Genomic DNA, 24,700 nt, shown 5'->3' with positions numbered 1-24,700 from the left:
GGAAGGTTTAGGCACAAGTCAGGGAATAAGCCAGGAGTGGGGTGCCTTCCCATCGCAGGACACACACACCCCATTCAAATTCACATTCACACCTACGGACAATTTGGCAACTCCAATTAACCTCAGCATGTAGTTGCACTGTGGAGGGAAACCAGAGAACCCAGAGAGAACCTCACAAGGACGTGGTGAGAACATGCAAACCACACACATGTAGAGCTGAGGCAGAAACGCGAACTCTGGTCCCAGAGGTGTGAGGCCATTGTGTCACGCCTGCACAATACTCAATGTAAACAGTTTTGTTTCTGAATTTAAACAGGTATCATATTTAAGACTTTGTAACACTATTTAAAACCTTGATTTTTGCAAATTTGTATTAGTGGTTTTTAAAGCCTTTTAATGACCCAGGGAAACCCGGAGTGTTTGTATGACACCTAGGTGTCTGCAGGCAGCGTGGTGAGGCTACGGTGCTCTGTCTTGCAGGCTGGCCCTGGGGAAGCCCCTCGGAGAAGGCTGCTTCGGGCAGGTAGTCATGGGAAAGGCCATTGGTCTGGACCGGGAGAAGCCCAACTGCGTGACCAAGGTGGCAGTCAAGATGCTGAAACGTGAGTGGCTGGAACTTTTGGGGGGAGCAGTGGGTTGGACAAAGAGAACCTGTCCTCCAATGGTCTTAATGAAGAGGAATTGCCTGTCCATCACTTCGATTTTATTTCTTTTGAGGCTAGAGAAGTGTGGGTCAGGAATAATGTAGTTTTTTGTTTTGGTCTCAACTTCCCATCACACTGGACTCTTCAGACAGTTTGGTCTGATAGTTATTTATCTTGGGCTGAAGACAAAATGGGAAGAGGAGTCATGTTGTTAATGGTATGTTTTACTAAGGTTTTTCTGTCAAGGAAAGTAGAGGGGGCAGTGAAATGAGGTGGCAGCAGGACAGGAATTCAGTGTAAGCCACAGATGGCAGGGAAAGCCATCCAGAACCCGGCCTGAAAACAGGATGATGGCTTGGGTGGAGGATGAGTGCTCTAGAGACTTGCGGGACTGTGGTTAACTCAAACATGTCTGTCAGTTTTTTAAAACCAGATCTGAAGTGACAGTCACCCGAGACAGAGCTTTCTCAAACTATGTAAAACTAAACAAGATTTATCAAAAATTGCAATAGGCATTAATGTGTGTGGCCTGCTTCTCCCAATCAGCCGATGCTACTGAGAAGGACCTGTCAGACCTGATCTCAGAAATGGAGATGATGAAGATCATTGGCAAGCATAAGAATATCATCAACTTGCTTGGGGCCTGTACCCAAGACGGTTAGTGAGAGAGAAGCAAAGTGGTGTATTTATATATAAAAACCCCAAATCATTAGTTTCAGTGCATTATTGCACTGTTGCTTTAAGTGTTGTTGAAGTAGCAGTATGTGAAACCGAAACACAGCTGTGTTCGTAGTTCAGAACTGGTGTCCACTCTCGTCTTTACCAGGGCCCTTTTATGTGATCGTGGAGTATGCATCAAAGGGCAACCTACGTGAGTACCTGCGTGCACGGCGCCCCCTAGGCATGGAGTACTGCTACAATTCAGACCAGGTGCCTGTGGAGGACATGTCCATCAAAGACTTGGTCTCCTGTGCCTACCAGGTGGCACGAGGCATGGAGTATCTAGCCTCGAAAAAGGTACAATCGTCAAGCAATGCCGTTAAGTTAGGAGTCAGCTCTATGTTAGGCACAGGTCAGGAATTAACTACTGCTATTGGGGGGCAGTGTATCCACAGGGACCTGGCCGCTCGCAACGTCTTGGTGACAGAGGACAATGTCATGAAGATCGCTGACTTTGGCCTTGCCCGAGACATTCATCACATTGACTACTACAAGAAGACCACTAATGTAAGCTTGGATTGCTCTGTAACAGCAGAATGACCTTGGGAAAACCTAACATTTCAGGAAATGTGTTTATCCTCTTTCCACTTTAAGTAGTGATTTCCAGACATTTTGCAAATCTTTAATTTTGATATTCCCATTGATTCTAACATTAAGCAGATGACTAAGGTCAGTCATTCCCACCGATCACTGGAGACTGTTGTTTCTTTGGCCTTCTGATCTGTGAATGGGGCCGTGTGTCTCTCCTCAGGGCCGCCTTCCGGTAAAGTGGATGGCGCCAGAAGCCCTATTTGACCGGATCTACACACACCAGAGCGATGTGTGAGTTCTTCACCCTTTGTTCCTGCCCGATGATCCATCTTCCCTCCGGTCTCAGGCACTAACCAGATGCCCTGACCTGTGTGATGTGTTACAGGTGGTCATTTGGGGTTCTCCTGTGGGAGATCTTCACACTGGGTGGCTCACCCTACCCAGGAGTTCCTGTGGAGGAACTCTTCAAGCTGCTGAGGGAGGGGCACCGCATGGACCGGCCGTCCACCTGCACTACAGAGCTGTAAGTAGGTCTTGTTGGATGTCAAAACTAAGGCTGAAAAGAATTATTATTTTGATAATTGATTTAATCAAATGATCATGCTATCGACTGATTGATTAGTTGTGCCAAAGAGAAGTGCAAATGCTTTGTTTAAAAAATAAAAACTACAGTATTGAGACAGAATGGCATAGAAACAAAGATTCGCTGTCTGCACATTTTGTTTTGCGTAATTGCTTGCTAGCAATCATATTATATACCGCAGTATATGGTATTTTTATATTTTCAAAAATAACGTTATTCTAGCATTTTGAAATCTTGGCAGTTACATTTGCCATACAGGGGTTCCCAGCTAATTTTGTTAGCAAAATTTCAAAATACTGTTGAATACTGTATTACCAGCCGAACCTATTAGCAACTTTGAAACTGTTTATAAAAAGTTTACCCATTTACCCACTGCTTATATTTGTGCTTGTTCCAATACATCTGCCCTCTGCTGGTCTGGCGGAATACTAGTGCTGTATGCGACCGTCTGCAGCCACTGACAAATGTAGTACACACGAGTCTGCTCGCACAACCACGTGTGGCACACGGGAAAGTGAAGGCTTAACACACCAACATTAGCATTGCTAGATGGTGATGTCATTTTTTGAAATTTATGTAACCACAAAAATGCAACCAGTCGATGACAAAATTTATTGTTGACTATTTTTATTAATAATTATTGTTGACGTTATTGATTAGTTGTCGCAACCCAAATCAAAACGTACTGAAGTTGATGAGTATTAACCTCATTTTATAAACCTTTAATTATTAACTACTAACATTTCTCTTCCTACATCCCTGCTGTCTCCTCTTCCTCCACAGGTACATGATGATGAGAGACTGCTGGCATGCCGTGCCCAGCCAGAGGCCAACGTTCCAGCAGCTAGTGGAGGACCTGGACCGTGCGCTCACTATGATGTCCCACCAGGTCAGTCCGGCTGTCGGGGTTAGCTGTCTAGGAGCCTGTAATTATTCGGTGAGCAGAGGGATAAGCATCAGGAAGTAAGGAATCACAAATATGATGTAATAAACTGGATGTTTAGAAAGAGGTGGACCTTTAGGTTAGAAAGGTAGGCCTCTTGTTCGGAGGTTAACTGCAGTCCATTCTCATCCACTCATCTTTCCCTTTATTTTCACCTCTGCCTTTTTCCTCCAGGAGTACTTGGACCTCTCTAAACCCCTGGACCACTACTTTCCAATCTGCCCAGACACCCAGAGTTCCACCTGCTCCCTGGAAGCCGATTCTGCGTTCTCCCGTGATGCTGCCGCTGTGGGGCCGCGCCTGCCCGCGTTATTATCACAGACCGCTGGGCAGGCCTTCCACAGGCCCTGATAGGCCTGTCGTGTGCCGTGCGCCTGCCTCTCTTTGTGTCGGCACAACCGTTGCTCATTCTGTGCCTGGAGAACAGCAGCCTATGGTGTTATGGTGAGCCGTGATGCTTTGGCAACAGACAGACTTTACCAGAGACTGTGTTGTACCCTATTGGTCTATAACACTCTACTACAAGGAATGGACTTTTGACAGGGAAGAAGAAAATTCGACGATGGCTTCCTTTTGGCATTGGTTTTTCTATTTTCATTCAGGATAAATAAAAATTATTAATGTGGCTTTGCAGAATATGACCGAGCAGCATACATTATTTTGTAAATATAGTTAGAATTGTAGCAATTTATGTATATATATTTACACCCTATACCTAGGACACTTTATGAAAAGTGGCTCACCTTCTTCAAACTGTCATAACGATGTTCCTTTTGATAGCTTCTGTGATCTAACAGATGTATTAATCACCTTCCCCTCATTTTCTTTCCCTTTAACTTGCTCTCAGTATCAGCTGACATTTGCTTCACCAGCAAAAGGAAATCTTGCTGCCAAAGTGGAGCGTACACTTTGATACGCTTTGAGGGGGGAGCCTGGCTGCCTTGGGGGGGGGGGGGCAGAGCTAATTAGCGTTTGTTCACATCACTCGTCCATCCTTTGGATCTGCCTTCTTATTCCTCTGAATGAAACTTTTTTTTTTTTCCGTGAGGCTTGACCACGCTCCATCATCCCTTCCTCCAGTTTAGCCTGTCCTGCACCCTATCCCTACGTTCCATGGTTCGGTCCATCATCCCTTCCTCCGGTTTAGCCTGTCCTGCACCCTATCCCTACGTTCCATGGTTCGGTCCATCATCCCTTCCTCCGGTTTAGCCTGTCCTGCACCCTGTCCCTACGTTCCATGGTTCTGCACCATCTGAACCACGCTGGTTTTATAGAAAGCTTGTAAAAGAACCACTTGGAAATACATGATTCTCTGTGTCTCGCTGCTGAAATGGTTAGTTACTCTGAGCGGACAGGGGGTGGAAGGGGTGGGGGCAGCGTCTCCACCCACCACAGCCCCCCCCCCCCCTTTTTATTCGGCTTGGACAGCATGCAAAGCAAGTTCTGACATTAAAAAAGAAAATGAAAATAAGAACATCTGGTGGCTCTTGTGGTTTTTGGTCACTCTGGGTCAGTGTGTTTGTTTGAGAAGTATGTTGATTAAGTAAACAGCACTCTGAGAAGATCAGTGTACCCACGGTTGGCTGAAAGAGAAGAACACAGCCATGATTCATAATGAATTATCTCATCATTTATTTTTCATTTGTGAGTAAAGGGAGAACATACGTAACTGGGGTCAGACATCAGAACCATAACCCTCTAAGTGTGGTCAGGGTGCTATGCTTTGACCCCTTAAGTTCCCAGTCATGCATAACTGGAAATAAGCTGAACAGTATTAGGGACCTTTCCCAAGATTCATCCACCTGCAGGTTTCTCTAGTTTAATAATGCTGTACCAGTCCATGCTGTTGATGCAAATTCCTGCTTTCTTAATCTGAAGCACATATTATGGATTTCTGATTACTTAAAAATGTATACAATAGTAGCTATTTAGTTTCTCCTGCTTTCCATGTATATGTTGTGTGGTGCTGTAGGTTAGGATTCTGTGTCTGTGATTAGAAAGTCACTGCTTCACATCCCAAGGTCGCCAGAGTGATTGCACCGTTGGGCCCTTCAGTAAGGCCCTTTCCCTAGTTGCTCCTGGGACTGGCAGACACTGCATCTTCAGTTGCATGTCACTCTGGATAAAGGCATCTGCGAACTAAATTGAAGTATCTATAATGGAATTAACACTGCAGCAAGACAAAGAAGTGGCAGTGCCACATCTGCCAGCCGGTGAGTAATCCTTCTGAGATGAGGAGTCAGGTTTGTTTTCAGGCTTGAGTCAGGCTTGAGTCAGGCTTGAGTCAGGCTTGCATGCTGTTACCTGTGGCTGCCCAACATGCAGCTGATACCCCCATGGTGCCACAGTACGGAGGATCCAGTGAGCTGTTTTTGGACTTCTCTGTCAGATTATTTAGGCAACTGCTTTCCCGGGAAATACTATTCACATAATGAACAGTCATTGAATGGTCTTTGAAAGCTTTATATATGCATTAAAATAATCATACTGATGGCATGGTCACTTCAGTGCTCTCTGAATATGTTTGTAAGCAACTTTTGATGCCAATAGGTCTGCGTGTGTAAATGCATTACAGTTTTTCTCTGTTGCTTTAGATAAATTCTCAAATGAAAATGGTACTGGACCCTGGATGCTGTTCAGTCAGTTTCTCACAACAGAGCGTGATTTCTCATTTATTCACAAATTTAGGTCCTTATAGTATTAGGTATATTCACTTTGAATTGGCCGAAAATTCAGTAGTATTAGTCGCGTTAAATTAAGTCACGTTTAATTCTTAAAATACCTCCATAGTACATTTTCATGTTGACATCATGACTAAACATATTGGCTGGTCTGTCTCTAGGCCGTCATTCAGAGATTTCACATTTTGGTGGCATTGACTGAATGGCTGACATGAATGAATAGTTTTGGATGGATTTCTTCATTTTGCTGGTTATCCAAATTATTGTGCTGCACTGCACAGGCTGGTGAGGGATATGCAGAAGCAGCTGAGAGAACCTCAAGACTGTTTAGAGAAATTATCCAAAGCAACCAAGAAAAACTAATAGCAAAAAAGCAACGTGTGCAGCTTTCAGCACTTCATGCTTCCAGTAATGATCATGATGGTGATGCTAGTAACAAATCAAGGTAGTTAATAAAAGATCAAAGTTTCCCTTAACTTAACTCTGATCTGTAACCTCCTGGATGTCCACGTTTTCCAGTCATTATGCATTCTTCTGCTCCCCCTAGTGGTTTTCTGGTAGTGAGCCTGCTTTTTCTTTCTCTTTCATTACAGTGGTTTTGTAAAATACAGCTCACAATAAGCGTTACATTCAATAGAATAAATGACGGATGGCATGGTGGTGCAATGGTTAGCATTGTTCCCTCACACCTCTGTCTGGGCTCTGTCACGTTCTCCCCGTGTCCTCGTGCGGTTTTCCCTGGATACTCCGGATTACCCCCGAAAACATACTAAGGTGAATTGGAGTCATGAAGTTTCCCATAGGTGTGAATGGTCTGTGAGGATTCTCTGCAATTGGTTGAAACCACATCCTTAGTTATTCCTTGGGTGGATATATCACTCTTAAATTGGGGGGAGGGGCTGGTGCTGTTACATTGCAGTTTATGAAACAAGATCAATTCATGATTGAGTTTATTTGATGTAATGGAATCTTTTGGGGGCGTCCATTCATTTTTACTTTATTTTTATTTTTAAAGTGGCTTGGAAAGATGAGATCTGTTCTGTTCTCCAAGGCCCCCTTGTGGTCCCAGCCAGGCTATGCAGGGTCCATGCAAAGGAGTGGTTAATAATTCAGCACCAACAGGGCTGAGCCTCTCTCCCACATACTGGCCCTAGGGTAGCTGCACCAGAGAGCACTGAGCAATGCAGTGATATGCAAACACACGCAGAGCGAGGGAGCAGTAAAAGTCTACAGCTTTCATCCGGACCCCTGTTTGTTTTCACCCCTTTCCCTTTATTTTTGCTCTTTTTTTGTTGTTTTATTAAGAACCAAACATTGCTGCAGCTGGTCGCTACGACAACAGTCAGATTTTTGTGCTCCCCGTTGCCTCGGCGACACTGGATTTTTCTATTTGTTTACCCGCTTGCCTGCTACTCTGCAGGAAGTGCTGGATTTGAGCGCCTTCCCTGCCTCCCTCGCTGGAAACATCTCCTCTCGCTTGTCTCCCCCCCAGCCCCAAAGAAGAATGTCTAGAGTTGGGCTCAGGAGGAGGCGACGGTGGTGTCGATCGATCCCATGGACCACGCTCGGCCTGCTGCTGTGCCTGGTGGGGGCCTCGCTGGCCCGGTGGGTCCCTAAAATACCCCACTGTCCCCCAACCTGCTCCTGCACCAAGGACAACGCCTTCTGTGTGGACACCAAGGCGATTCCCAAGAGCTTCCCCCAGGGCATCATCTCCCTGTGAGTGCGGCACCATGAAGCTCCCCATTCTTCTGTCTGTCTGTCCTCACATTCCTCTCTCCCTGTCCTCATGTCCATACTGATATCTGTCCATCTGTCCTCACATTCGTCTCTTTTTGTCCTCACGTCCATACTTATATCTGTCTGTCTGTCCTCACATCCATGCTTATATCTTCCTGTCCTCATGTCCATACTGATATCTGTCCCTCTGTCCTCACAATCGTTTCTTTTTATCCACACATCCATCCTTATATCTGTCTGTCCTCACCTTTGTCTCTCCTTGTGCTCACATCCATAGTTATATCTGTCTGTCCTCATGTTCGTCTCTTTGTCTTCATGTCCATACTTATATCTGTCCTTAAATTCTCCAGTCCTTATGCTCTCATATTGTTCCTGATGCTCATCATGTCTTCATGTTCCTGCCTTTATGTCCTTCCCTTTTGTATATCATGACAGTTTGTTCAGTGTCTCTCTTTATCCAGTGGTCTGTCCTCCTCTGTCTCTCTTTACCATCTGTCTTGTTTGTGTACCTCAGGTTAGGTGGGGCTACCTGTCTCTTTTATTCATTTGGCTTGGCCTCAGTTCCTCTAATGTTATTATAATATTTACAGTAACTTCCTTTTTGTGTACTGAATGAATTATTAATAATTGGAAAGCTGAGTTATATAATGAATGACTACACCCCCTACACAGTGACCTAAATAAAATGATTTTTGCTATCTGGTATTTAGCGAGCAACAGCCATACATGTACTGTTGTGATAACTGTACTTTCACAATTCTGGAATTCCACATTCTCATTGCCTTTATGAAAATGGCTATGTAATTGACGTGTGTGTGTGTGTGTGTGTGTCTGTGTGCAGGGGGGGAGGGGGGTTGAGGGGAGGTTATGTCCCATAATGTGGTAAAATCCTTTTATCCAAAATAATGGTCCCCACAAGCGGAAACTCAATTTCATAAAAATTTGCAAAAACATTTTAAAAAAACTAAAGTATCTGAGTGTCATGTATTTTGCTTAGTTACTTGTGATTAAGGTTAGGGCTGAGCAGGGGTTAAGTTTGTCATTGTTGGGATTAGGGTTATGCCCATTGCGCGTGTGTGTGTGTGCGTGTGTGCGTGTGTGCGTACGTGCGCACGCTATTAAGTGTAGATGTGCAGTTCTGCTGGAGCATAATTTTTATTGACAAAAAGCTGAGTCGCTCTAGAATTTTTAGGAGTTCTTTGTCATTGTGAAAAAGGTCAATAATTAAATTTTATTTAAAAAAAAAAAAAAAAAAAAAACAGCTTTCCTTGACCAAAATGCTTCACATAAGCATAACAAAGGTCCTGGGTTAATTCTTCAGGGCCTGTGTATCTCAGTAGGTTGTGAGGTACAGTTGATGCATTTTTGGTCACTTAAAACCATATACAAATATGGGGCAATGAGCCTCCTGTTGCATTGCAGTGTCTCCTGCTTTCCATGTATGTGCTGTATGGCTCTGCAGATTAGGAATCCATGCCAATGACTGGAAGGTCACTGGATCAAACCCTGTATATGGTACAGTGATGGGTCCTTTAACAAGGACCTTAACCCCAATTGTTCTTGGGCTGCTTGCTGACCTGTGTTTGTTCCCCAGACGTGATCTCACCTGTGTGTGTGTCTCAGTACACTGGGATAAACTATAACAACTTTGATAGATCCTAAAACTATTGTATTGTAATGCATTGAAAATTGACACACAATACAGATTCGCATTAAGTATCATGTGATGCATAATGTAGATAAGTGGACTGACCATACAATGGAAAAAAGGCTTCTGATTTTTTGAGCTTTTGCTCTTTGACAGGGTGTCATAGTGTGTCCTGTGGAAGCACCGCAGCCATCACCACAGGGGAAAGTCTAATCTATAGTCACAGGAATTGTTTCGTATCACTGAAGGAAATGCATTAGAAGACAAGGGTTTGATAATGACTGTGTCACAAAGACATCATGGTACTGCTGGCCATGGGACATTGAAGCCAGCAGAACAACAGTGGCATTGCTCAGTGTCACATGGGACACCGATGGACTTGTCAGTGACCCACATAGTGTTCTTTTCTTGTTCCTGCAGCACCATGATAAACGTGGGTTTTACTGAGATCCCAGCGGGATCCTTCTCACACCTGCACCTGCTCCAGTTCCTGTGAGTGAAATCTGCACTTTTCTTCACGTCAGAGGAGCTCAGATCTACGTTAAGGAAAAAATATCATTATGCTTGTCAGTTGTCTCTCACTATCACTTATATTGTAACAATTTTTTCTATTGCAGTATTATTAGTTTATAAAAAGTTATAAAGCATTGAGAAACATACAACTGCAGACTATGGGAAATAAAGCAAACACAGGTAGTCTCTTTAATAATAAAATTGACACTTCATTGCCATTTACTCAATTATATAGGGATTTACACTTATACAGGTGAGGCAAATCATTCCAGAGCCCCTGGAGTGGTTTTTGGGGTTGAGGGCCCTGCTATAGAACCCAACTGAGATATGCTGACTCTGCCAGGCATCGGGTTCAAATCAGCAAACTTCCGATCACAGGCCGAACCTGCAGAGTTGCTGCAAGTGTATCCCCCTGTCTTTGTGTCTCTATAGGCTGCTGAACTCCAACACGTTCACTTTGATCGCCAATGACGCCTTTGCTGGCCTCACACACCTGCAGTACCTGTGAGTTCCGCAGTTTCTGGTGCCTCACCTTACTTTCCTCACCTTACTTTTGACAACAACGCAGCAATGCCCCAGCCTGTAACATGCAGCTCAGATCGAGACAGATCCGCTGAATAATACCCATACATCCATCCATTTTCTGAAACCGCTGGTGCTGTGCGGGATCGCAGGGGGTCCAGATCCTATCCCAGAGGCTACGGGCACAAAGCAGGGAACAACCCAGGATGGGGTGCCAACCCATTGCAGGGCACACACACACACACACCTATGGGCAATTTGGTAACTCCAATCAGCCTCGGCATGTTTTTGGCTTGTGGGGAGGAGAACAGAGTACCCAGAGAAAACCCCACGACAACATGGGGGAGATCATGAAAACTTCCAGAGGTGTGAGGCGATAGTGCAATCCACTGCAGCACCGTGCCGCCACGCTGAATAATGAAAGTAACAAAAGCCCCTAAAAGCGCTGGGGATTCAAAAAACCAATTTGCGGCTTCCTGGGGGGGGGCTTCATGTTAGTCAGGTCCTGAAGACACTGTCACTCTGGATGCTGGGGCTAAGGATGATAAAAACACAAAGGCCCAGGCACTGTCATTATGCGCTTTTACACCAAAGTTCCAGTACTTGGTTCTGGTTTATAAGTCCCTCAGCTGTCTTGACCTGAAATTTTTGTAGCTCCCAGCCAATTCTGTGTGTCGCTTTCACACCACGCAACAGGAACTGGGACCTTTATGCTAAATAAGTATGGAAGATGCAAAGAGTTTGTAGGTTAAACTTCGCACATAATTTCATACAAAACTACACTGTCAACCCAAAACAATGGAAGATGGACATTTGTTAGCTATTCGGGGGGTCGATCACGATCAAAACAGGACACAGACTTTTATTTATATTTTAATGATACATGATTTCATAATTCTCATAAAATCTGGCCAGCAGATCAATCTTTAGTTTTCCACAGAATACAAAACGATGTAACTAATTAGTGCTGACAAGTTTCACCGCAGCGATATTAGAGAAAAGTATATTGGATAATGATCGAATTTTCGAATCCAGAAATATCTAGATAAAGCAAAAAAGGTATTTACTGATGCATTAAATGTAATTGGGGCACAAAAATAGTTCCATCTGCTCAACTTGTGCTCCACTACATCTCTATTTCTGTACTTCTGTGTAACTTCCAAATTAGCACTGGTGCTTGTGGTCAGTCAGTCACCAAGCTATCGCTGAGAGCACCTCCCCAGTAATTTGTGTTTGAACAAAAAGTCTGGAGTAGGTACTAATAAAGGGTTCTGGAACTGGCTCAGAGAAACTACCTTCAGGCCGGGTTTCTGCAGTGTGAACACGACAAAAGTTCCTGGTTCCGGAAAAGGTCCTGGTTCCAGACAAAAGTTCCAGTAGTGTGAAAGCACCTATTGACACCAACTCAAGCTTGTTTTTATAGTCACAATAAGGTCTTATATAAAATCTGAAAATATAGTAATAAAAAAATGCAATTAGGATAAAGAATTTAGACAAGCCAGTGTCAGCAGCCCAATCATAAGCATGGTGCGTTGTTATGAGCTAGTTTCCACAATCCAAGGTTATTTGTGTCCTGTTCTGTCCTTTCAGAAGGGACCTTTACTAAAGCATGTCTATAATGCACCGAATGTTTTTAAATGGTTATGTGAATGTGGATCGTCATCTGGAGGCCTTTGCACCTGTCCTTTCTTGTTGGTCCCATCTGTTTTCTTCCATTCAGGTTCATAGAGAACAATGACATCCAAACCTTATCCACACACACCTTCAGAGGACTCAAATCCCTCATTCACCTGTGAGTGTCATTTTGACTTTACATTTGCTGTACCTGCCCATCATAATCACAGAGCAGCTCCTTTTTGCAGCCACACCTGTCTGTTACATAGTTATCATGTCAGACATAGATTTATACATTGTTTTAAAATGTTCATATACTCGACTGTCTATTAGGTAGCTAGATAGAATTTGACATAATCTGTGACACAACAGCTTGCTACAGATAACTAAGCCCATAGACTCTTTTTACTGGCAGGTCTCTGTCCAATAACAACCTTCGGGTTCTTCCTCGGGATCTCTTCAGGCACCTGGACATCTTGACAGACCTGTGAGTACAAAACAGGCTTTATCTGAATTCTATGTACTAACAATTAGATATTTTCTAGAAGCAGTTTAAATTAAGTAACTTGATTCAAGGGTAAAAAAAATGCCACAAAACTTTAAAATATGAAGCACAGATCAGAGGTTTGGACCCCCCTAGCGGTGCCAGTGAAAGTAATTTTTTTTGATGGTTATCATGGTAATTAACCTTTAAGGGAAAAAAAAAGTGGGCAACAGATGTCCACCTGAGTCTGGACCTACACATATGAGATGTTTGGAGATGTAAGGAACTTAGTTAGCTGGTATAAAGTGAGTTCTCAGACCTCTTCTTCTGACTTGTAGACTCCACTATAACTCTTAGCCAGACATCAAGGCTGAAGAACCACACCCTACGGCAGTATTATCCAAACCGTTCCTCAGGGTCCCCCAACTCCATGCCAGACAGTCCGTATTCAGGCAGGGAGCACAAATGCAGGCTGTCTGGGTGCCCCTGAAGACTGGGATAGGAAACACTGTACAAGGGAAAAGAGTAAAAGGGAGCAGCCAGAGATTACCAATAAGCCTTCGAACAGATCTTTCGCAGATTTCTGTCAGTTGGGTCTAAAAATCACTCCCCAATTTCCCCAGGTCATAGAGAATGAATTGTGGACTCATTGTAATAAATGAATTGAATAATGATTTATCACAGAATAAAGGCAAATCATTATGGACAGTACTCACAACTAGTTTTAATGTTTTTATTTATCATGATCAATAATAAATCCCCATGTCATAATTACGTTTTAAATTCCATATTTATACTTCCACATTGGAGAGTGTTTTAATGCCTTGCATAATCAGGAACACTACTGGGACCTCTTGCACATACTAATTGATCTGTTCCTATGAATGCCCATTGTGTAAACAAGCTCTCATAAGTTGAAATCACTTGGCAGAACCTAATTGTTGGATTTACAAGATCCTGGTTTGTCTGGACAGGGACCTTCGGGGGAATTCCCTACTGTGTGATTGCAAGATGAAGTGGCTGGTTGAGTGGATGGGCAGGACCAACACCTCAGTACCACCAATGGTCTGTGCTGACCCACTCGAATTCCGGGGCCGTCGGATCCGTGACCTTGTGCCTGAGGATTTCCACTGCATGAGTGCAGGTCGGACCCATGGGATAATTTTATTGCCCCTGGTTAGGCACAAAATAAAGTTGAGATGGTCCATGTCACTTTAAAAAAAAAAAATGTCAATTTGGAAGATGCCAGGTTCCTACTGAGCGTGTCATGTAGCTGGGATAGTCCTGTATTTTTTCATGGAAATCTTGCTTTAGATAAAAGAATTAAATAGTTCTACTGCTGAAAGCCCCACAACTGCAGCTTCCTGTCAAAATGTCATCACTTCTGTCATGGACCAACTGTGAAAAACTGCTACACCTTTTATTCTCCATGCCTGTCTCCCAATAATGGTTCCAGCTGGCTCATTTTCTGGGTTATGAAGACTATGACCTAGGTCAACTGACATCTGTCAGGGCAAACTGAATTGCAATTTAAAAAAAAATTGGGACATTCTGTTGTTCATTTACTTTGCATATTTTATTAATTTCTTGTGGTTCTTGTGACGACTAAATAATAGGCATGACTGCCTGATTATCTCCACATAGCAAATATCTTTTTTAATGTTCAAAACTTAAGGTGGTCTGTGCAACTCCTAAATATTGGTCAATTTCATTCATTTTTTCCACCATTTTTTATTACAAGGGGGGATAAGAATGCACTTGTCTCTTTTTCATTTTCAAAAAAACAAAATTTGTTAGCCACCCCAACAAATATACATACATAGCAGTCCTAGCCATGGCAGGGAAGCTCTTTCTGAGTTTGCTTGAACAGGCATGTGTGGTTCTGTATCGTCCTGTATCTTTTACCTTGTGGAAAAAGCCTTGTCAGGAAATGGAGGTACTGTTGAGCTTTACTGATTAGAGTGGAAGAGTTCACAGACCAGGAGAGGACCTCTGTGAAGTCTAGTCTGAGAAACCTGAAGCTGCACCTCCATTTATGTGGACTGGGAGATGTGGCTCGTGTCTGAATTTCCTGAAGTATATTATTAGTTATTTGGTCTTCTTGGTCTTGAGGCAAATTTTTTGATGGTGTTTGAGGCTGAGATGGGGTTGCAGTCATGGGTGACGAGTTCATGGAGCAACAGCCCAGCACGCAGCCCTGCAAAACTCCTGTACTTAGTGTTAAGGTGGCAGAGAAATTATTGCCCAGTTTGACAGTTAGTCTTTTAACAAGAAAATCCAGTGCCCAGTTGTAAAGTTATGTGTTTCAGCTGAGATTGTGGAGTTTTGATATCAATTGTTTAGGAATTATGGTGTTGAATACCAACCTGAAATTAATAAACAGCATTCTGAAACAGGTGTGGGGCTCTATGTGGTTAAGAATGGTGTGGAGAACAGATGAAATAGCACCTTCAGTAAATCTTTCCTCTTTACGTAAACTGATATCAGTCCAGGGCCGGTGCAATTTTGTATTTGATGTAGCCTAACACCAGTCTCTCAAAGCACTTCCTGATAATGGGTATTCTTATCCCAGGGTGGAAGTCATTGCTTATACATGTTACGAACTTTGGCACAGGGATGATGGTTGTGGCTTTTAGGCAGTTGAGTATTACAGCAAGCAATAGAAAGAGGTTGAAGATGCTTGTGAGGCCATCTGTTAGCTGGTCAGCACACTCCTTGAGGACCCATCCTGGCACACCACCCAGTCCAGGGGCTCTTCCTACGTTGATCTTTCACAGGACTTGCTTGAAACCATGGGTGCACACTGCCAACATTTCATCTACTGTGGATTCTCCATGTCAAAACGTGTGTAGAAGTGTGTGCATTTAGGTCATCTGGCAGGAGTGTGTTGGCTGTGATGAAGTGTGTGTTGTTGCTTTTGTAGTCTGCTGACAGCCTCCAGCTTGGCCGTAACTCTGTAAAGCTCTGACCAAAGCTCTCGCCAAAGCAAATGATGCTGAGCCCCAACCAGCACCAATGCAAGGGCACTGCTCTTGTACACCCATTTTCTAATAAATTACACTTTCCTAGGGGAACACTTTGTGAACCAATGCATGGGGAATGATGGAGTGCACAGGGTTTACGGAATAAGTTGATGCTGGATAATGATTTGGAGGCATATCTACACTCTTTTGAAGTAGTTGCTAACTGAGATGGTAAAACCCAGAGGAGTAGAGTAATATTCTTTACTCCGTTCTCACAGGATATACTCAGAGGGCTTATTATGAGCTCTTAATTATGGATACTGGGCAATACTCCCTGCTGAAGTGGGAGATCCTGTGCACAGACAGTGCAGGAATTCCATGAATGGAAATATATCTTGATAGTGTCCCATCAAACTCAAATAGTGCATTACCCACTTCTGTGCTCATATGTTACCAGCAACAGAATTCTAGCAAATTCTAGGACATAATGATAAATTTCTGACATCATCTCCTGCTACGTGGAAAGATGATCAACATTATAAAACTACCCAGAGAATTGCTGCTACCCTGACAATCATAAATGACACTGCAGAAAGAAGTGTCCAGGATTCCAATCAACTGTTGACCAAAAAGGAGGAACAGAAGCAGTTCTGCAGGAACATCAGAAGCATGAAAACTGTTTTGGCTGTTTGATCAGATGGAATAGGCCTACCTGAATGAAATGCTGATTGCTGCAGCCAAAGGAACTCGCAGCCACCCAGATTGTGAAAGAAGTGACCATAAAGACTATGTGCAGGTCCTGAAAAATGCTTTACAGGTGATCATTGGATTGTTGGATTGTAGAAGTTACCAAGTGGGTGGATGCCACCTGTTCTTTGGCCCAACACCTCACAGGAGATGAGAACTATGCTAGAGCAGCAGCTTTCACAGGTGTCTTTCCACCATAGAAGACTGATGCCCTAAATCTTCCAGAGAAGGTGCATAATTTATGGGAGTTGTCTCTAAAACCTGAAAGGTGGGATGTATGGTGCATGGGTAGACCACCTGGCCTTCTACAGCCTCCAATGTCAAGCTGTAGGCACACAGTGCTGAACTTACTCAGGCTTCCTCAGATGCCTTGCCAGGGAGTCACCCTATGAATAGATAATTGCCCCTCATGTGTATTGCTTCCAGATACTCTGCACCACCAGCCAGCTGGAACATCCCATAAAAACCTGGGATCTGAAGACCTGTACCCTTACTGATTGAGAGAGTTGTCCAGTGAATAGGTCTGCTATCAAGAAAAATGGAGACAAGGTTACCCGTTCTTCAGAATTTACAACCAGTGCTCGAAGGAGAGGGGGAAATGGAGAAGCCAAATGCTTTCTGATCTATTCCAGCTGGTAACCCAGGAATCTTGTGAAGGCTCAGAAAGAGGACAACTGCCTCAAGCACTGCTGGGAACAGGGCTTAGTTATCTATGGGGTACCCAGAGGGAAGGCAATGCTCCTGCAACATTACTTGGTACACAGTAACCTCCTCTATTTCATGTTAACCTGAGGGGAAAAGGCAACCAATCTGCTTGTACCGAGGTTCAAAATGATCCTGCTCCCCATCATTATGCTGTCATTAGAGTGACTTGGGATGGACATCTTAGGGTCACTGCTAAACTCTGCCAGGGGATATGAATATATTGCTGTGTTGTTTGACTATGCCACACTATAACTCAAAGCCATCTCACTCTGGAAAGCTAGCTATGACACCCAAAATGGCTATCCTGAAAGACAATGTAAATGACCAGGAAATGACATTTGTCTACAGGCTCATGCCTGACCTCTACCATCTGCTCTGGATATCCCACCACCAGAGCTCTGTCTACAATCCCCAAACTGATGGACTAGTCAAGCAGTTCAGCCAGACTGTGAAGTGGATGCATCACAAAGTGGTGGATGAGGATGGGCATAGCTCAGAGCTCCTGATCCTGTATGTGCTGTTCACCATATGGGGGATCCCAACATTTTTTTTTTTACAGACTTCACCCACTCTGGGTCCAGATTGGCCATTAGGAGTACCTGAAGATTTCCCTGTGGCCAGGCAAGCCATTCAGAGAAGACCTTTAAAGAATCGGATGGTGAAACAAACTATACGGACCATATACAGTTTAGCTAAATAGCTCATTTGCACTGCATTGATGAAGCTGAATCAAAGGAGATGAAAGGTACAACCAAGAAGAAGATAGAGAGCAGAAGAAAATCCCTCAAAGAGAAAGTTGAAAAATATTCAAAAATTTTTGACTTGTACAGGAAACAAAAATGCAACTAGCCATGGATGGTTTCAGGTTGGGTGGCCAGATGTCCAGCTTTAGGGCAAACAGTTCAGTTTTTACAGTAGCTTGATATTCTGTCTGGTGCAAGGTCTTGGTGGATTCTTATTTGTTCTCCTCTTCACCATTAATGTAATTTGTAAGGGGTAGAGTATAGCTACTAAATAAATAAATAGATTGACACCCTATGATTTATTTTAATTATTATTTAAGAATTATTTTATTGTGCCCCACGTGCTTGAGAAATGGAAACAGAGGAAATTTTTCTTCCTCCATGGTGGTCTGGTGTTGAAAACATCCAGGATATGGAAGAAGAATCAGATAGGTGATGCTTGTAATTAAAGAAAATCCGAAGGAGATCTTTCAAGCCCCGCAGCGGTGGATTCTTGTCCTTGTGCCTATGTCATCAAAGAGTGGGTGGAACCATCAAACTGCAGAGTCAACCCATGTTCCAGTGGCTCAAGGATGAAGGCCTCCTGACTACAACAGACTTATTCCTTTGCCTACCTACATGATGTAATCACACCCTAATATCAGGCCTAAAAAGTGTCAGGTGGGGCTCACTTGAGCCTAAAACCTCACCTTTCAGATTGAAAACAGGCTCCTGATGTCCCAACAGAAGACGGTCACCAGCAGCCAGGATGCCCATGGCTAATGATTAATACAATGGTGCATGTCTTCTTGAGGTTGGCAGGATATTATAGGCATTTATTTCTTAGTATTACTCCTTAACTGTGCTGCTCTTAGACCTGCTGAAATGGGGGACTTCAGAGAAGGTCAGGTCCACATGCCACCCTTGCTGCCAAAATAATTTCTTTGTGCCCCTGCTTTGGGCTGGTACTTTATGTAAAATAGTGTATCCAACATTGGCCTCAGTCCTGTGCTGGCCCAGGATTTTGTTTGTGAAGAACACCTTGCAATGTACCAGAACAGGAAACTTGCAGCCTGCAATCCTACAGTGGAAAGGAAAGCCTTGGCCATCAAGTGGGCCATCACAGAGCATGTCCAGGTGACACTTCTCTTTCATAATGGACCAAACCCGTGGATGGCCCACACCAAGGGCAATAACGTCAATGTCACTTGCTGGTTCCTGCCTCTCCAAGACTTCTCATTCCAGGTGCCGCACCAGCCAAGAAGGGTAACACATCAAGGATGACTTGTCCTGTTTGCATTTTCTGGGGGCTGGGGCCCTGGTTGGCTCGGAGCAACTTTATGGGGGTGGGAGTAGCACAGCCTCACTTCCACAACCCAAAAATTCTGCTAATCCAGCTAAAAGACAGGTGTTGGCTAACCTTGGTCAGGACCATGGACAGCACACTTTCAGCACCTCAATTTTGGATCAGCTGGCTTCCACTTAAAGCTACAGCTGGCTTCCATTTAGGAAGCCTCCCTCAGTGAAAAAGGAAGACTCACTGCCAGAGACAGTTTGGCAAGCATCTGGCAACGGCTCTGTAATACCATCCTCAAAACGAATGAAGTCGAGCCCCAGTTAAAGCCAACTACCACCCCAAACCCTCTGAATCAGTAAATATCCAATTTTCTACCTCACATGTATACATGTTTTCTAATAAATACAGCCTTCCTGGGGCAACACATTGTGAACCCATGCTCACCTATGTGCCTCAGTTCTTGTTGCTGCAGTGCAGAATATGCAAGCGAATGGCCTTTGCCAGTTGAAGCAGTAGGGCTAATTGAGGAATATTGCTAACATCTGTTATAACAGTTAGTACAATGGATGTTAACCATGGTCCCTTGGCAAATGTTCATCTGTTATTATGTCTCTTACATGATATGTAGTATAAACCTACAAAGAACATTTTGGTTCAATGCACAGTGAATACTGTAAAGGTATTAAAAATGTAGTTTTTAATAATCAAGCAGAGGAATATAAAGATGACAGCTCTGTCCCACCTCCTCTTCCCACCAGACTTTGCAGTGTATGAAACCTTCCCTTTCCAGTCAGTCTCCGTGGAGTCCTACACCTTAAATGGGGAGCTGTTCATCGTGTTTGCGCAGCCGTACACAGGAATCTGCACACTGTATGTGTGGGACGACATGGGGCAGGCCTTCAGGAAACACTACAACATCACCTGTGAGTCTGAGATGGTTTAGGAGTGGAGTGAACCGTGGTGACATTAAAAGAACCTGTCTCACAATTAAAGTTGGTCTTAATGTTAGACTTCCGTTTAAATATTTGATTCAATATTCACTGTTCACCTCTTATAGGGTTTAGTTAAGAGGAGATGGAGATTGTGACCTCACGGATACATGGCATTTCTTTTTGATTGAGCAATGTTGCAGTGTAACTTAGTTGTTTTGTGCTGATTTTGTGTTTTAGCTCATTCAGCTATCCACTGCAAACCTGTGGTCATCAATAACATGGTCTTCATGGTGCTGGCTCAGCTGTTTGGGGGATCCTACATTTACAAGTGAGTTTTCATCATTATCTACAAAGTTGTTGGTTGGAATCCAACCCCTGGGCAATTTGTATGTGCATGTTTTCCTTGTGTTTGCATCCGTTTTCACCCTGAGCATTCCACTGTCATTCTGCAGTCCATCATATGGTTAAATGAATCGGTACAGTATATCTAAATTCCCAATAGTGTGAAAGTGTGTACTCTGTGATGGACTGGCGTCCTATCCTGCGCGTCTTACCACAGTTACTGTGTTAACTGCTTTGGCATGTATCATAATTCACAAAAAAAGATAAATCATAAGTTATACAAGTATTTTTGGTGAATAATGCTGCAAATAAAGCTTGAAGAAAGTTGTGCGATTGTATAACAGGCATTAGATCCAGTTACTCTTGTTTTATCAGGTGGGAAGAAGCTTCCCAACACTTTGTTAAGATCCAGGACATCGACACAGTGCGTGTCCTGAAGCCTAACTTTGTGGAGACTTTCCAGTTGGAAGATGATTTGTTTTTTGTGATGGCTGACAGCTCCAAAGCTGGCTTGACCACCCTGTACCGCTGGAACAGCAATGGCTTCTACTCCTACCAGTCTCTGCATCCATGGCATCGTGATACACATGTGGAGTTCCTTGAGGTAGATGGCACACCATGGCTCATTTTGTCCAGCATCTCCCAGCCTCCAGTTATCTACAAATGGAACCGGAGCCGGCGTCAGTTCGCCTTCTCTGGTCACCTGCCTGACGCGGCAGATGTGTGGATGGTGAGGCATTTCAACGTCAGTGGTACTCTCTACCTATGCCTCGGGCGCTTCATTGGTGACTCTCGTGTGCTGCGTTGGGAGGGTCAGCAATTTGTGGAAGTTCAAACCCTGCCGTCACGTGGCTCCAAGGCTGCATTACCCTTTACCGTTGCTGGCCGCCAATATCTGGTCCTGGGCAGCGATTACTCCTTTTCCAGGGTTTATCTGTGGGACAAAGAGGAGCAACGCCTCTGGCCCTTTCAGGAGCTCAATGTGCGTGCGCCTCGTGCTTTCAACCTAATCTCCATCAAAAATCAGGATTTTCTGTTTGCAGCCAGCTTCAAGGGCAGTACTTTAGTCTATGAACACTTGATGCTGGACCTCAGTGCCAAGTAGACCTAGGAATAACTAACTGGTGATTCTATGCATTGAGTGTGTGTGTGTGTGTGTGTGTGTGTGTGTGTGTGTGTGTGTACACTACACTAGATGGCAGGAATAGAGTGATATAGAGAGAGTCATAAAGTGTGATAGTGTGGATTGTTAGTCTGGGGGATGTGACATGCAGTGACAGATTTACTCAAGTTGCTCAGAATTAGTCGTGAAATGCCATTACTCTTATGATAAAAACATCTGAATATTTGAGTACAGCCAGCAGGGTAACTGTGCAATCAGCATTTTATACTATACAGACAGGAAACTAAGTAGTTAAGATTCCAATTACGATGTCATGGAGTAAGTAAAAGCAGGTTTGTTCAGCCATGAAAGGTTTTATTAATGCTGTGGAGTGGAAGCCTAGATTTTCATGTGCTATCTTGCCTTGAACCTTTAGAAGGCAGCCAGTCAATATGAGAGCTAAATAAAGTAATAGTTTAAGCAACAGCTTTTATCTTATCTAACCGTAAAGCTGGTGTGCCTTTTAACTGAGTACGAGTGTGTTTGTGGGTGTCTCAGCTCGTTGCTCTTCAAAACAGAAAGTATGTATGTCTCTTGTCATATGCTGAGTAATAATTTCCACACTTAGTTTAGTAGTACAGGCAGCAGTCACATCATCTGTCAGTTGTCGTTGGAAGTTCCCTAGTGCTGGAGTAATGTAAGTATCTCACAGCTGTAGGTGGTGGTTGGGTCGGTAGTGAGGGACGCACTGGTTCTTTTGGGCAATGGCTTGTATGCTGGAGTATGTGAGAAGAGTACGTGTTTCCTTCAAACAGACTAGGAATGAAGAAAAGAATGCATTCACTTCAAAAATCCAACAACAGAAATGACAACATAACTGCAAGCCAGTAAATTTAGTTTTAGTATATTTAAGTTACCCAATGAAATTTATCAATGTCTTATAATATATTCCATTTTCATCATAGTGTGTTTCTCACTTAGTGTTGAAGAATAAGATGACATAAAACATGAAAGCGGAAGGAATCAATATTCAGTGGACTCCATGTTACTGAAACTAATTTACATACTTTACTTCGTCCCAAAGGACAGGCAATCTTCAACATTAATGCATGAAATTAACTCTTTGAGATTTAATAATGTAATTTTTCTTGTATACAATATCATTTTGTATTTGTGGGACAGTAAATAACATGAGAAAATGCATGTTGTAGAGTGTTTGCTAAAACTTTCATGTTTTACATTACATATTACTGTTTATTTTTTTTAACAACGCCAAAAAAAGTTTCCTTCCTTTGTTCTCTCTTACCACTGGGTCTTCCTTAGTTAGTTCTCAGCCAAAATACAACAATACAAGAAGACATGTTGGTGTGAAAATAAATTATCATAGAAATAAAATCACTGTATTAAAAATACTTATTTTTAGACTTGGGTATTTTGTGTATGACTTTATGTACAAAGCTTGGTATTATTAAAAAAAAAAAAAAATTCTACTTTTTTCCATAATTTTTTGGCTAAAAAATAAGAAAACACCCATGAGCCAAAACATTATGACCACCCCAAAGTGATGTAAATAATGTTAAGGTTTGGGATGTATTAGATGGCAAACCCACATTCAGAACTCAGTCAATGTGTTGAACACAGTCGGGGGTAAAAGCCTGAATGTAGCTTTGACAAGGGCCAGATTGTTATGGCCGGAGAGTGGGTTGTGGTCACAGCATCTCTGAAATGGCAAGTTGTGGAGTGCTTATGGTCAGTATCTACTGAGTGCTGTCCAAGGAGGGAAAATCAACGATCCACCAACAGGATGTTAATTATACAAGAGTAAAAGTGAAAAAACAATTCATGAAAGAGAGAAAGATAATTGCCATCTAGTCAAGAGGAAATAGTTCCTAAGTCTGGGTGCTGAGCAGATGAAGACCTCTACACATGACATTAACATTCAGCACAATAACAACACAATTCATGATAAATACACAGAGACCTATTTACACTGCTGGCGCAAGTCCAGCATGCCACCTAGCTGTCCCCCTCCTAGGTGGTTACCCATCCTGGTACCACCACAAGGTCCTGATAGCATTCCGAGCAGCGGTGAGTGTTTTGCGACTCCTGGGCCCCAAGTCCTCCACCATTCTCCTCAGTCCTATCTGCCAGAATACTCACTGCAGGTGTTGGAGATGGGTGCTCTGAGTGGGCCAAGGGCCAGTATGGAATCAGACGGTCACAATGAAGCATGACAGTCCTGTGCCACTCTGGCATCCACACCTGGTACACCACCTAGGAGACTTGCTCCAGAACCTCCCCAGGGGCCTGTCTAGTGGCTGTCCAGCTTGGGCAACCACCCCTTCTTCCTGACAGGGCAGTACATCCAAACAGAGCCCCTGGGCTGGAAGGCCCCGACAGCAGATGCCATATGCACGCTTTTATCTAGCTATGGCCACGTCTGGACGTTGCCTAGCCAGCTCGTGCATGATCGGCATGTGATCCTGGAGCTGGCGCAGGTAGGCTAGTCCCGATGATGCCGGCAGTTCTGGCTCAAGGGGTGAGCCGAACAGCAGCTCCGCCGGGGTCTGCAGCTCACGGCCCCAAACATGAGGGCAGTGGGGGGTACAGCTACTCGATCAGGCTACGGACGAGGGAAGGTGGGTTTCCCAGTTGCGCTGGTGCTTGGTAACAAGTACATGATGCCCAGTTGCCAGCATACCTCATGGGTCACCTACTGTACACCTCGCACTTTCTCCCCTGATCACTGCACAGATCCTCTGGGACCCCGAAGCAGCGGAAAAACTCCTCCAGGAGCTTTGCTGCTTTGGCCACACTGTGAAGTGATCCATGGCTACAGGTATGTAGCAGTTCCCGGCCTTGGTGCAGGGAAAGGGGTACAGGACATCCATCCACACATGTTCCATGGGGGTACCCATCAGGTGCAGCTACAGGGGAGCCGAGGACTGCCAACCAGGACCCTCCTGAGCCATGATTGCATCACAGCAGTGCACAAACAGCTCGGCATCCTGTCAGCAGTTGGGCCAGTAGTGCTGCTGCAGCTTTTCCAACATGATCTTTGCCCTGAAGTACTTGGCCCCTATGCCTCTGTGAACCAACCTCAGCAAGAAGGGGCCCAGGACTCCAGGGGTTGCAGCAGCTTTCCTGTGCCATATGGAGATCTCCAGTGCCTATACAGTAGACCTTCATGCTCCTCCAGGGTGCCCAACTGGGATTGATAGGCCAGCCCAGTCGTCCACCCTCGTCCAGCCCCTGCCTTGTCCAGGG

At 44.0% G+C, this 24,700-nt stretch overlaps 2 protein-coding genes across 4 annotated transcripts in view; both read left to right on the top strand.

Annotated features, from left to right (window-relative positions):
• fgfr1b (fibroblast growth factor receptor 1b) overlaps positions 1–4,895 on the top strand; it is a 43,870-nt gene extending 38,975 nt beyond the window's left edge. For all 3 annotated transcript variants that reach the window (XM_023811730.2, XM_023811732.2, XM_023811731.2), the window contains 8 exons: positions 481–602; positions 1,191–1,301; positions 1,471–1,661; positions 1,749–1,871; positions 2,116–2,186; positions 2,281–2,418; positions 3,262–3,367; positions 3,596–4,895. In XM_023811730.2, the coding sequence (XP_023667498.1) occupies positions 481–602; positions 1,191–1,301; positions 1,471–1,661; positions 1,749–1,871; positions 2,116–2,186; positions 2,281–2,418; positions 3,262–3,367; positions 3,596–3,772 (1,039 nt within the window). In that variant the 3' untranslated portion in view covers positions 3,773–4,895. The remainder of the gene's footprint in view (positions 1–480; positions 603–1,190; positions 1,302–1,470; positions 1,662–1,748; positions 1,872–2,115; positions 2,187–2,280; positions 2,419–3,261; positions 3,368–3,595) is intronic.
• Positions 4,896–7,238: 2,343 nt separating this feature from the next.
• Positions 7,239–22,845, top strand: LOC111843817 (leucine-rich repeat LGI family member 3-like). The gene is made up of 9 exons (XM_023811733.2): positions 7,239–7,821; positions 9,911–9,982; positions 10,436–10,507; positions 12,246–12,317; positions 12,555–12,626; positions 13,598–13,767; positions 19,816–19,980; positions 20,227–20,317; positions 20,707–22,845. The coding sequence occupies exons 1-9, from the start codon at positions 7,607–7,609 to the stop codon at positions 21,434–21,436; spliced, it is 1,659 nt and encodes a 552-aa protein (XP_023667501.1). The 5' UTR covers positions 7,239–7,606; the 3' UTR covers positions 21,437–22,845.
• Positions 22,846–24,700: the final 1,855 nt, after the last annotated feature.

The sequence above is a fragment of the Paramormyrops kingsleyae genome, chromosome 7 (genome assembly GCF_048594095.1).
Source record: "Paramormyrops kingsleyae isolate MSU_618 chromosome 7, PKINGS_0.4, whole genome shotgun sequence".
In the NCBI taxonomy this organism is placed as follows: Eukaryota; Metazoa; Chordata; class Actinopteri; order Osteoglossiformes; family Mormyridae; genus Paramormyrops; species Paramormyrops kingsleyae.
This window is presented reverse-complemented; position numbering and strand designations above follow the sequence as displayed.